Source organism: Epinephelus lanceolatus, chromosome 22 (genome assembly GCF_041903045.1).
Source record: "Epinephelus lanceolatus isolate andai-2023 chromosome 22, ASM4190304v1, whole genome shotgun sequence".
In the NCBI taxonomy this organism is placed as follows: domain Eukaryota; kingdom Metazoa; phylum Chordata; class Actinopteri; order Perciformes; family Serranidae; genus Epinephelus; species Epinephelus lanceolatus.
The window spans coordinates 5,781,090-5,793,630 of NC_135755.1; the positions used below are offsets into that span (position 1 = coordinate 5,781,090).

At 40.4% G+C, this 12,541-nt stretch overlaps 1 protein-coding gene across 1 annotated transcript; it reads left to right on the top strand.

The window, feature by feature from the left end:
* Window positions 1–10,568, top strand: LOC117245964 (uncharacterized). Its single transcript, XM_033609603.2, has 2 exons — window positions 1–13; window positions 7,566–10,568. Exons 1-2 carry the CDS (start codon window positions 1–3, stop codon window positions 8,936–8,938), a joined length of 1,386 nt encoding a protein of 461 aa, XP_033465494.2. The 3' UTR covers window positions 8,939–10,568.
* The last annotated feature ends 1,973 nt before the right edge of the window (window positions 10,569–12,541 follow it).

Consider the following 12,541-nt stretch of genomic DNA (forward strand, 5'->3'; position numbering starts at 1 on the left):
ATGAATGCCAGAGGTAGTGCCGTGGTAGAAATGAACTGGGGCACACTGTGAAAGATGGGGATATGGGGCCCTTTCACAAGATGAACAGATGCTAAATTCTTGTCACACCTACAGTTGAGATCAATCTTAAGGTCACTCTCAAAGAATATATCCACAGGGCTCAGCAAGAACTTGATAATAAATTGAGTACAAAATTTTACAAATAAAAGTGGCATGGCTGTGGTGAGGCAGGATCACTGATGCATCTGTTGTAGCATTGCCGTAATTTGAGACGTGTGTTAAGTGTTTGTAATTGTTGCTTTGGTACCTGCCCTCTCACAGTTCTCAGTTTTGATGTTTTCATGCAGGTCCTCTCTTTTCTTTATAGATGATACATCGCCTTTTCTACTGTTGACATGAGGGGATGGAAATTGGTCCTAAATGGGATTGTTCATGGGTTACATATTGGCTCCATGCCAGTTGCCCACATGAGTGGGTCTACCCAAGTGGGCCCCGGATGAGATGCCCATTTTTGGCCCATACCCATTTGGTACCCAGGTAGCGCGGGCATAAACCAAGTGGGGTCCACTTTGGTAAAGCCAATGATGTAGGCATGGGGCTGATATGGACAATCCCATTCAAGGCCCATTTGTCGGCCCATTTACTACCCACATGGGCCCCACATACGAATGCTGTCTGAGAAATGAAAAACAGAGAGAGAGACAAAGGAATGGATCTTTGTGCAAAGTTTGGTTTATTTTCAAGCATGAGAAGGCAGATTTTCTAGCAGAAAAACACTTGAAGATGCTGCACAGTGATCAGTCACGCTCAGGCAATTTTAAGCAATAAGCTGGAGCACAAGAAGATGTTTACATTACAATGTGGATTCTGCACCAGTTGAGGCTCAAACTCACAACCTCTAGAACCTACGACAGTCATCTACTACTCTGAGCTAATTGGCAAGTAGCGACTCAACAGTGGCTTCACAAATTGAGTAAGCCATTCACTGTTGTGTAGGAAAGCAGCCATCCGTGCATGGAAAGGCAGATTTGAAACCACTGTAAAAAATTCAGTTATTAAGACAAAAATCTGAAAATACACATATTGCATCTAGACAGCACGGAGATGTTGGTAATTTATTTGTAACAATGATTGATTTGCTCCATAAGTGAAAAACTGATGTTTAAAATTGCCATTTTTACATTGACTCCAATTGTTCACATTAAAGCAAAATTCAAAATGCTGTCAAAAATTCAGTTTCTGAGATACAATTCTGAAATTTGCCACACATCATCTACCATGACTCTAGAATTTTGTCATTTTTTTCATGAACATTGAAGATTTATTGAGCAAGAATTTGCATGTAAATGTTTACAGTACCGTTTACAGTCAAACATTTCGATGCACTGTAGGCTCAATTTTTGATAAATCAAAAATCTGAGAAACATAGTTTTTGTAGGACAGTCTGAAGATGCTCTGTAGCAAGTTTGGTGTCAATTGAGCAAAAATTGTGGGAGGAGATAGGTTTAAGAAGTTTTACAGTTTTTGAAAAAAACAGATTGATGAACGTCATAATTTTTAATAGGTTTAAATGTACAAAAGTTTCCTCAGTATTGGGGCTACAGTTTGATGAAAGTTGTGAAGTTGTAGCATGTATGGTTGATTTGTTATGAATTTTCAAAGTTTTGAACTTTAGACACTTGCTGTAGCGCCACCATCAGGACTATTGGCTTGAGTTTACAGCTGAGGATATCTGGCATGAGACTGGACCTTTGTGCAAAGTTTGGTGAGTTTTCACCCATGGGCAGTATGATTTCCTCGGAAGAAGAATGAAGAAGTAGAACAAGAAGAAGAACTAGGATTACAAAGAAAGAGACAAACAAACAAGAAGGAAAGAAGGGAGAAACAAAAAGAAAGATAGAAACAAAGAAAAAAGACAGAAGCAACAAGAAACTAACAAAAAAAGGAACAAGAAAGAAAGAAAACAAATGAAATAAAAAATAAACAAGAAAAAGAAACAAAAAAGAAAGAAAGACAAAAAAAGTAATGCTTTGGCAATAACATATACATACATATATATATATATATATATATATATATATATATATATATATTTGAGCTGAACTGATTTGAAAAGTGACTGTTTTTGTTGTGTCCTGATGAAGTTCACTTCAGGACTTTTATTTTGAAGTTCAGTATATCACCTCCCCGGAAGCTGTATTCTTTACTGCTGCTAGCTTAACCCCGTTTAGCGTCAGGTGCAAACAGGTGTGGTGGTAGACGAGTGTTTGTTGTGTTTTTAAAGTGTGAACATGTCTAAAGTCCAAATGCTGAGATCGTTGGTGAAGCAGCGACTAACTGCGGCTGCTGAAGAGATATTTGGGCTGTTTGAAAGAACGATAACAGAGTACGAGGAGGAACTTTGTCGATCAAAAGAGGAGAACGAGCGACAACGGAAACTACTGGACGCTGTTTTCAACCCTCAGCTTCGGTTACACAGAGCAGGTTTGTTCATTAAACATTACAAGTTCATTATTAATGATATAACTGCAGCTTTGTTCAATAAATATTCAGTCTGTCGACGATTATTATTGTGACGTATTGATTTCGAATACATTCCATCTGATGCTGGTTTTGTTTCGTCACTGTAGCCAGTATTTAACTATCACTATCCTCATTCAGATTTAAAGAAGCTACAAATTATATTCAGCCACAAAATAAGTCTGAAAAGCTGCAAATCAGAACGGAAGTACAGAGAGTTGTTGCACAGCGATGATACACCGTCTCATCTGGTTGCATTGGTGGGACCCAGCAGGTTTTTAGAACATTACAGAACAGGGTGTTGACAGTACAGTAATTGCCTGTTTCAAGTCGCCTCGTCGTGAATCTTTGGTCTGAACTGGGTTTAAGAGTAAAATTGGGTCAACAACATTCCACTGTTGTTGTCACTCAGACCAGTCTATCCAGGCCCAGAGGCGTCACCTTAGTGCTTAGTTATTCAGGGGCCAGGCAGGCAGTCCTGCCAGGACCCTGTTGTTTTCCTGCTCCTTATATCTTCTTCCTCTGATCCTACTTCCGGTGCACGAAAAATCACCAAACTTTGCACAAAGGTCCAGTCCTATGCCAGATTTGCTGAGCTACAAACACAAGTCAATAGTCCTGATGGTGGCGCTACAGGAAGTGTCCAAAGTTCAAAACTTTGAAAATTCACAACAAATCGATCGTATGTGCTACAGATGTGCTATACCAAAAGATAGTCCCAATACTGTAGAAATGTGTACATTTAAAGCTATTGCAAATTATGAAGTCCATCACCTATCATCCAAACCTATCTCCTCCCACAATTTTCGCTCAATTGACACCAAACTTGTGACAGAGCATCTTCAGACTGTACTCCACAAATTGTCCTCACAGATTTTTGATTTATCAAAAATTGAGCCTACAGTGCATCAAAATGTTTGACTGTAAACAGTACTGTAAACATATACTTGCAAATTCTTGCTAAATAAGTTTTCAGTGCTCATGAAAAAAAAATTAACAAAATTTTGGAGTCATGGTAGATGATGTTCGCCAAATATCAGAATTTTGTATCAAAAACTGAATTTTTGACAGCATTTTGGATTCTGTCCTCGTGTGAACCATTGCTGTCCTTGGGAATAGAGCATCTTTACACACCAGTTTTTTCCCTTATGGAGTAAATCAATCATTGTTAAAAAAACAAATTAACAACATCTCCATGCTGTCTAGATGCAATATGTGTATTTTCAGATTTTTGTCTTGATAACTGAATTTTTGACAGTAGTGTGAAATCTGCCTTGACAGCTGCTGTCATCCTGGTGGTTGGCTTAGTCAATTTGTGAAGTCAGAGAAGAGTTGTCACTTGCTAATTAGCTCAGTCAGATAGACGGTGCTACTTGGTGTCAGAGGTTGTTAGTTCAAGCCTCAACTAATGCAAAATGTATACTGAAATGGCAACTTTCTTATTGTCTTCCTATTCTGCCTCTTGTTGCTTCGAATTGCCTAAAATTGCCTGGCCCTGACCATTGCTGTGCAGCAGCTATAATTACTTTGTTGTTTTTGATGCATTTAACAAGGAACTGGACGTTTTTTTAAAACCATTGAGACTAAGGATGTATCGATTGGGAAATTCCAGGCCGATACTGATACTGATGCTTAAAATAACAATTTGACTGATAGCCCATACTGATACAGATGTTTTTTTGTTGTTGTTTGCTATGATTTTGTTGTTATTTTTTCCCCTTTGATACCATGGAAAGAAGAAATCTTCACAATAAAAAATTAACTGAACTGTTTTAAGGTCTTCAACCCTTCTCTCTGATTGAGCACAAATATAATCAAGCAAATTTTTGAAGCAATATAATTGACTTTCACATGAAAACCATCTCTAACTGTCCTATATAATACATCAGAATTATATTGCTGTCAAGACATCAACAAATTCATTCTTTAAACAGCTGCATTAATTTAAGTTTCTGGCCAAAACTTATGTTTTATAAGATTATATTTTCACACACCATGAGAAATTTATAAATTATCTTTACTGAATACTAATTTTTACTCAGTAGAGCTTGAACGCATCATAATGTAACTCAACCTCTATCAGGAGTAAGTTGCAGCCACTGACTGCTAAAAGCTGACAGCTAACGTTAGCGAGCTCTCCTCCTGCTGACTTTAACACAGATTTGTTGTTTTACAATGTAGCATCATCAGGGACTGCATCCTTTTGTCCAGTGGAAGATCTCTGTTTGTCCCAAACATGTTTTCTATTGTCTCCAGCATGATGAAAAGCCATTAGTGTGGAACCCCTACTTTTTAACCCTGTGCAAAATTGACATGACACAATGTAAAAACATGGGACACTACCATCGGTGGATGCCACTGGCAGCCAACAAAGTGACTATCAGCAGATACATCAGTGCAAATCAGTAGAGGAAAGCTGTTTAAAAAGACATAAACTCAACTTAATTATTTACCTTTCACCAACATAAACAGGCACACTCTGGTCTCTAGTCGCCATACAAGACAACCTTCAGGCTTAAATGTAGGACTGTGACAATAACAAAAATTTTTGATACCAGTACCAGTGAAATTCCATGATTCGTGATACCCATTTGGATACCACTGTAAAAAGAAAAAAGAAAAAAAAAGAAAAACAATAAATCCCCTGTACTTACACAAACACTCCTTTCTTTAAAACATCTGTATTAAATGAGATTTTTGTCAGCGATGAAACATATATTATACACAGCCTACAATATATTCACATATTGGTCCTCCATTGTTGTTGTTTTTCTTTCGCACTTGCACATGTGAAATGTGACGATTGGTTTTTGTGGTTGGCTATTTGTCCTGCCCCTCCTCCACTGTGATTGGGTGGCTGGGTGAAAAGTAGGGCTGCCCCCTAACAGTTGACTAAACATCAGTCGAACAGAAAGGTCATTAGTCGGCAAGATTCCATTGGTCGCTTAGTCGCAGGAAAGAAAAAAAAACTGGAAGTGTCCACGCTCAGCAGTCAGACAGGAGTCAGGTTAATTTCCAGGGCTGGTACCTGCGGTTATTCCACAGGCTAGTTAATAACATGTCGGGCAGGAAATCCAAAGTGTGGGATCATTTTGAGAAGGTGAAGGACGAACCCAAGGTGATATGTAAACTCATCTTCATTGGTTGACTACAAACATGACGTATCATCTGAAACATGGAAGTAGCTACATGCCCATTAGCCCACAGCGTCATTAACAGGCGGCTCGCTCAGTGTGTGACGTGCACTTGGAGATAAAATATAGGCCTATATTAATGAAGGTTCATTAGTACGGTTTTGTATTTCTCTGTAATGTAGCACAGTGTTAACAATGTTACTGATACTATTCTTTCTCACACCTTCAACTCAAACCACCAAAACATATCATTTAATCATTACATTCATATCAGAAACATGCGGGCGACTAGTCCACTGATGGACCCTGATGAGGACTGTTGGTCCACTGGGAAAATTCTTAGTAAAACAAAGTAAAAAGTGACAGTGCGGAGCACAGCGTTTTACCCAACATTGAATATTTTTCAACTCTCAGAGATCAGAAAAAAACGACTGTGCAGTGCTCAGCGCCTCGTCACCCTGCTGGTGTTTGTAGCAGAGTGTAAATATGCGGCACTCCCACTGCAAAGAATCTGGAAAAACCACTTATTTCCAGTGAGTCAAGGCTGAGCTGTCAGAGCAGCTGCATTTTTTGCCATCTTCCACTTGTTAGGTTGTTATTGTTCTTCTGTGCTGGTAGACACTCCAGGGAATTCAGATCCTGGTAGCTGAGATACCTACAGTACTGGAGAAAAACAAGCACTGTCACATTTTAAGAATTTTGGCATCGACTTCAATCAATCAATTTTATTTATAAAGCCCAATATCACAAATCACAGTTTGCCTCACAGGGCTTTACAGCATACAACATCCCTCTGTCCTTTGGACCCTCACAGTGGATAAGGAAAAACTCCCCAAAAAACCCCTTTAACGGGGAAAAAAAACGGTAGAAACCTCAGGAAGAGCAACTGAGGAGGGATCCCTCTTCCAGGACGGACAGACGTGCAATAGATGTCGTACAGAACAGATCAGCATAATAAATTAACAGTAATCCATATGACACAATGAGACAGAGAGAGAGACAGAGAGAGAGAGAGAGAGAGAGAGAAGGTGCCCGGTGTGTTACGCCTAAGCCAGCCTAACTAGGGGCTGGTACAGGGCAAGCCTGAGCCAGCCCTAACTATAAGAGGAAAGTCTTAAGTCTAGTCTTAAATGTGGAGACGGTGTCTGCCTCCCGGACCGTAACAGGAAGATGATTCCACAGGAGAGGAGCCTGATAGCTGAAGGCTCTGGCTCCTGATCTACTTTTGGAGACTTTAGGGACCACGAGTAACCCTGCGTTCTCGGAGCGCAGTGTTCTGGTGGGATAATATGGCACTATGAGCTCTCTAAGATATGATGGAGCTTGACCATTTAGAGCTTTATAAGTTAACAGTAGGATTTTAAATTCTGGATTTTACAGGGATTGGTAGGAGGCCCCGAAGCAGACCCAGAACACACCGGAGAGATATATCTTATCTGTCCTGGGAATGCCTCAGGATCCCCCAGGAGGAGCTGGAAAATTTACTGGGGAGAGGGACACCTTGCTCAGCCTGCAACCTGGACCCTGATTAGCGTATGAAAATGGATGGATAGATGAACATGAGGAGAGTAAGAAAACTTAAACGACAAGACGATGGCAGAGGATTTGGTGTTTAAGTGAAAAGGAAAAGCACCTACATGGAAATATTTTAGATTCAAACCCAGTGCTAATGTTGAATCTGACAGCGTTAAAGGGGGAAAAAGGGTTGGTTACACCGCTTCACTCCTCTCTAACAGTATCTACAGGTGACTCTTTGTGCCACTGATTCAATCAAAGTCTAAATGCAGAATTTAATGTGAAGCTGTTTGATGCTCAGAGATCTGTAGAAGTTCAGTAAGGAGTTTTTGAGCTGTGATGTGAATGAACAACAACATTTCTCTGTAACATCTGTGTGTTTCCTGTTTCCTGCAGACGTCCAGCAGCTGTTGGTGGTTAAAGAAGAGGTTCCCCCTGAGCAGCAGGAGTGGAGCTCCAGTGTGGACCAGGAGGACCCAGAGCCTCCACACATTAAAGAGGACCAGGAGGACCCAGAGCCTCCACACATTAAAGAGGAACAGGAGGACCCAGAGCCTCCACACATTAAAGAGGAACAAGATGACCCAGAGCCTCCACACATTAAAGAGGAACAGGAGGAACTCTGGATCAGTCAGGAGGGAGAGCAGCTTCAAGGGCTGGAGGAGGATGATATCACCAAGTCAATATCCACTCCTGTCCCTGTGAAGAGTGAAGATGATGAAGAGAAACCTCAGTCCTCACAGCTTCATCAAAGACACACTGAACAGATGGAAACAAAAGCAGAGGGAGAGGACTGTGGAGGACCAGAACCAGCCAGGAACTCAGATCCAGATACACATTTACAACCTGAGACTGATGACCAGACTGGAGAGTCTTCTGAACCTGAGACTGATGACACTGATGACAGTGATGATTGGACAGAGACCAGAGAATATCAGTTAGGCTTAAAGTTTCTTAAAAATGATGAAGACCCTGTTAGTGATTCGAAATGTAGTGCTGATGAGAAACCATTTAGCTGCTCTGAGTGTGGGAAAAAATTTGGTAAAAGTGGAATTCTGAAAGGACACATGAGAACTCATACAGGAGAGAAACCATTTAGCTGCTCTGAATGTGGGAAAAGATATGGCCGCAAGCCTGATCTGAAGAGGCACATGCTAACTCACACAGGAGAAAAACCTTTCAGCTGCTCTGATTGTGAGAAAAAATTCAACACCAAGACAGGTCTGAAGAGACACATGTTGATTCACACAGGAGATAAACTTTCTACCTGCTCAATTTGTGAGAAATCTTTTGTACAGATTGGATATCTACAATTACATATGAGAACACATACAGGAGAGAAACCATTTTGCTGCTCTGAGTGTGGGAAAAAATTGCGCACCAAGACACATCTGAAGCAACACATGAGATCCCATACAGGAGAGAAACCTTTCAGCTGCTCACTTTGTACGAGATCTTTTACACAGAGTGGAAGTTTACAGAAACACATGGCCTGCCACACAGGAGAGAAACCATTTAGCTGCTCTGAGTGTGGAAAAAGTTACCCTCACAAGTACTCTCTCGTTCTTCACATGAAAACCCACTCAGGAGAGAAACGTTTCAGCTGCGGTATTTGTGATCATAGATTTACTCACCCCAAATACCTCAGAGACCATAAGTGTGTTGGTCGTCAGTCCTCACAGCCTGATCGAAGTCAAACTGAGGAAAACAGAGAGGCAGAACCTCCAGCCAGCAGCTCAGCTGAACAGATGGAAAAAGAAGCTGATTGAGAGGACTGTGGAGGACCAGAACCAGCCAGGAACTCAGATCCAAATACTCGCCTCGTTGGCCACCTATCAGCAATTAAGATGACATTGATTGATGCTGTAGCCGCTGTTATCCTGTTGTGTCACATCAAGACCTCAAGAGTAATGGCCACAAACTTAGATTGATGGGCAGCTAGAACACGAATACAGTTTTGGGTGAGAAACTTTAATAAATACAGAATTTGGAAGGAGACTAAAAAAAACAATCTCTTTTTCAAGAGCACCCTGGCCGAGGCAAGCAGCAACATAAGTAACAGACACAACATAGAACAAAATGTACATCTCCCAAACAAGCAATATAAAACCCAAAGATTACGACAAAGAAAAGACAGAAAATATGTTGATATATACTAGAGGTTAACCATAAAAGTGCGAAAAGGGCAACTATACATGATTACAAAGACCAGCTAAGACACACCGTGACATTGGCATGTAGAAGACTGTGTACAAAAATCCTGCAGCAGTGCTTTGAAACGGCCGAGAGGAACCAAAGAGTGCAACTTTGAGTGTCCTGCAGAAGATTCCACATATAAGGACTAGAGATGTACCGATACCACTTTTTCCTTCCTGATACCGATTCCGATCCCTGAACCTTAGGTGTCTGCCGATACCGAGTACCGATCTAATACCAGTGCGTAAAATAAAAATGGATGGGATATGAATTGTTGTATGTCTCAACTCCTAAAACTCTATGTAAAATATTAAGAGATAAATACATAATAGTAGAATGAATGCCATAAAACTTTATTTTTATTATTATTATCCAGTGTTGACACAGATCAAGACACAGATTAAAGTGCAGCCACACAATTTGGTAAAAAAAGACATTTTAAAGGCTACAGTAGAATGCTTTTTAAACTCCGCTCCGTTTCCATTTCGTTTGCCTGTAGCGTGCATTAGTGATGCACGGGTCGGGTTTTTTCCAACCCACGGGTCCCGCATTTATGAAATAATTTGACCCGCTCCATCCCGCCCACACAACTGCATCTATTTTCACAACCCACCCCACCCCGCCCCTGTCGCTATTAACTTATCCGTCTTGTGGCTCTCATGCTTGTATAGCTTATCACAGGAATTGCACTTCACGTAGCCAATGCTGCTGTCGTCTGCTGCACTAACTAACTCACAGAAACTGTCCCAAACATGAGATTTAGCAGCTTGGCCTTCTTTTCTTTTAACTCTGTACTCTCCCGACTGTAATCTTTCCCTCACTTTTTCTTCCATCTTCACCGCTTCATTGATTCTGGTTTGTTGTGGCCGCTGCTTGGCGCTTATGTGATGTCAGATCGCAGGTTACGTTACGTAACATGCATTTACCTAACCTACAACAGTGTTGTTAACAAGTAGGCTATATCCAACATATTTAATCTTTAATGACCCGCCCCACCCGCCCCGCCAATAAAGTGAACATTTCTTGACCCGACCCAACCCGACCCGCGGGTTACGGGTCAGCCCGCGCATCACTAGCGTGCGTATGCATAATGACGTGAGGCATTACGTGGTATCAGATTGGTCATAGGCTGTACTCGCCAATACCCAAAATAAAAACCCAGTTTCAGCTTCAGCTTTTTCGTGAGTAGTTCAACATCTAACACAATGCCCAGATATTTATAAGATAAAACACACTCGACGCTCGTGTTCTTTTGTGAAAGCCAAGGTGAAACTTGTTTGTTTGCCTAAAAATGCTTCATTGTAAACAACGAACCGTTGTTAAAATCTGCAGGAGGAGGGCATTGTACATCAGTCCATTGTGGTGCAATTTAGAATTGTTGTGGTGGTGGTGAGGATTTGGGACGAGGGTTCAGTTTGTGTACGGCTGTGGGTAAAAACTGTTCCTCAGTGTGGACATGCAGCATTTCAGGGTCCTGTAGTGTCTTCCAGAGGGCAGTAGTGTGAACAGGTGGTGAAAGGTATGAGTTCTGTCTTCAGCAGTCCTGCAGGCTCTGCTGTGGCAGTGAGACCTGTAGATGTCCTCTAGGGGGGGCAGGTGGGGGGACTACAATCTGGAGAGCTGCCCTTTCTGCCGTCAAACAGTTCCCACACCAGGCCGTGATGCATTATTTATTTGAGTGATACACTTGATGTGGTGGCTGTAGTTTTTTTTTATCTGATTATTGTGGTTTACTTTTATATGCTTTACATACTGGGTATATTGATCTGTTGGGGCATATTTACAACATAAAAAATTAATCGTCCCGTCGTGTTTCCCCCTGACACCGCTGGGTGCCATTAAACTATAACGCTGGCCTGTTGTCCTCATTCGTGGACACTTTTTTTTGTGCCATCTAGTGGTAGTCAGAGCACAATACACTAAAACAAGATGGCAGCCATCTCTGCTGAGTCAGTCTGCAGCCGATCCTGACACCAAAGTGGACAAGGCCCAAAACCTGATCACGTCTTATGGTTGAAACTTGTTCATTTATGATTAATAATGTTCATAATTTAATATGGCAACAAAGTTTAGAATTATTAAATATTAAATTAAAATTAAAAAAAAACAACAACCTCATAATAAATCTCATAATTATGACATAAAGATCTCAAAGAAAGTAACCTTTTCCATCATGGAAATCTCCATTGTCACATCAATCCAGTCATTTATTGTCAGACCAACGTGCATCAACTACAGAAGCTTATTGCATTCACTTGACAAATTTAAAGAAGATTTGTTTTATTGAGTAATTTTTTTCTGTTTTTCGTGGTAATTTTTTTTTCTGTTTTTTTGTGGTATTTTTTGTTTTGTTTTTCGGGGTAATTTTTTTCTGTTTTTCTGAGTGTTTTTTTCTGAGTTAAGAGAGCAAAAGAACAACAGACACTTTAATTCCTTTCTTGAGAGCTGGATATAATGGAAGCAAACATGACCCGCTTGTTTAGTTTAATCCAGTTTTACTGTCTTTTGGGTTATGTGTCCAACTGATTCTGGAGAAACACTGCAATGTCCAGCAGATCTGAATGGGCTTTTCGTCTGAACAACCACAAAGTCTTAAGGTGCCTGTGTAAAGTCACCAAACCAATGATAACACCATCTATTTGACTTAAAGACAAGAGTATCTCCCAGTGTCTCAAACCCAAAAGAAAGTAAAGTATTGATTTGATGGTTGATTATGGAAGCGTATTGCATTCACTTGACAAATTAAAAAAAATCTGTTTTATTGAATAATTTTTTCTGTTTTTCAGAGTATTTTTTTTATTTTTCTGTTTTTCGGTGTAATTTTTTCTGTTTTTCGTATAATGGAAGCAAACATGACCCACTTGTTTAGTTTAATCCAGTTTTACTTTGTTTTGGGTTTGAGACACTGGGAGATACTCTTGTCTTTAAGTCATATAGATGGTGTTATCATTAGTTTGTTGACTTTACACAGGCACCTTAAGACTTTGCGGTTGTTCGGACGAAAAGCCCATTGCAGTGTTTCTCCAGAATCAGTTGGACACATAACCCAAAAGACAGTAAAACTGGATTAAACTAAACAAGCGGGTCATGTTTGCTTCCATTATATCCAGCTCTCATGAAAGGAATGAAAGCGTCTTTTGTTCTATTGCTCTCTTAACTCAGAAAGAAATACTCCG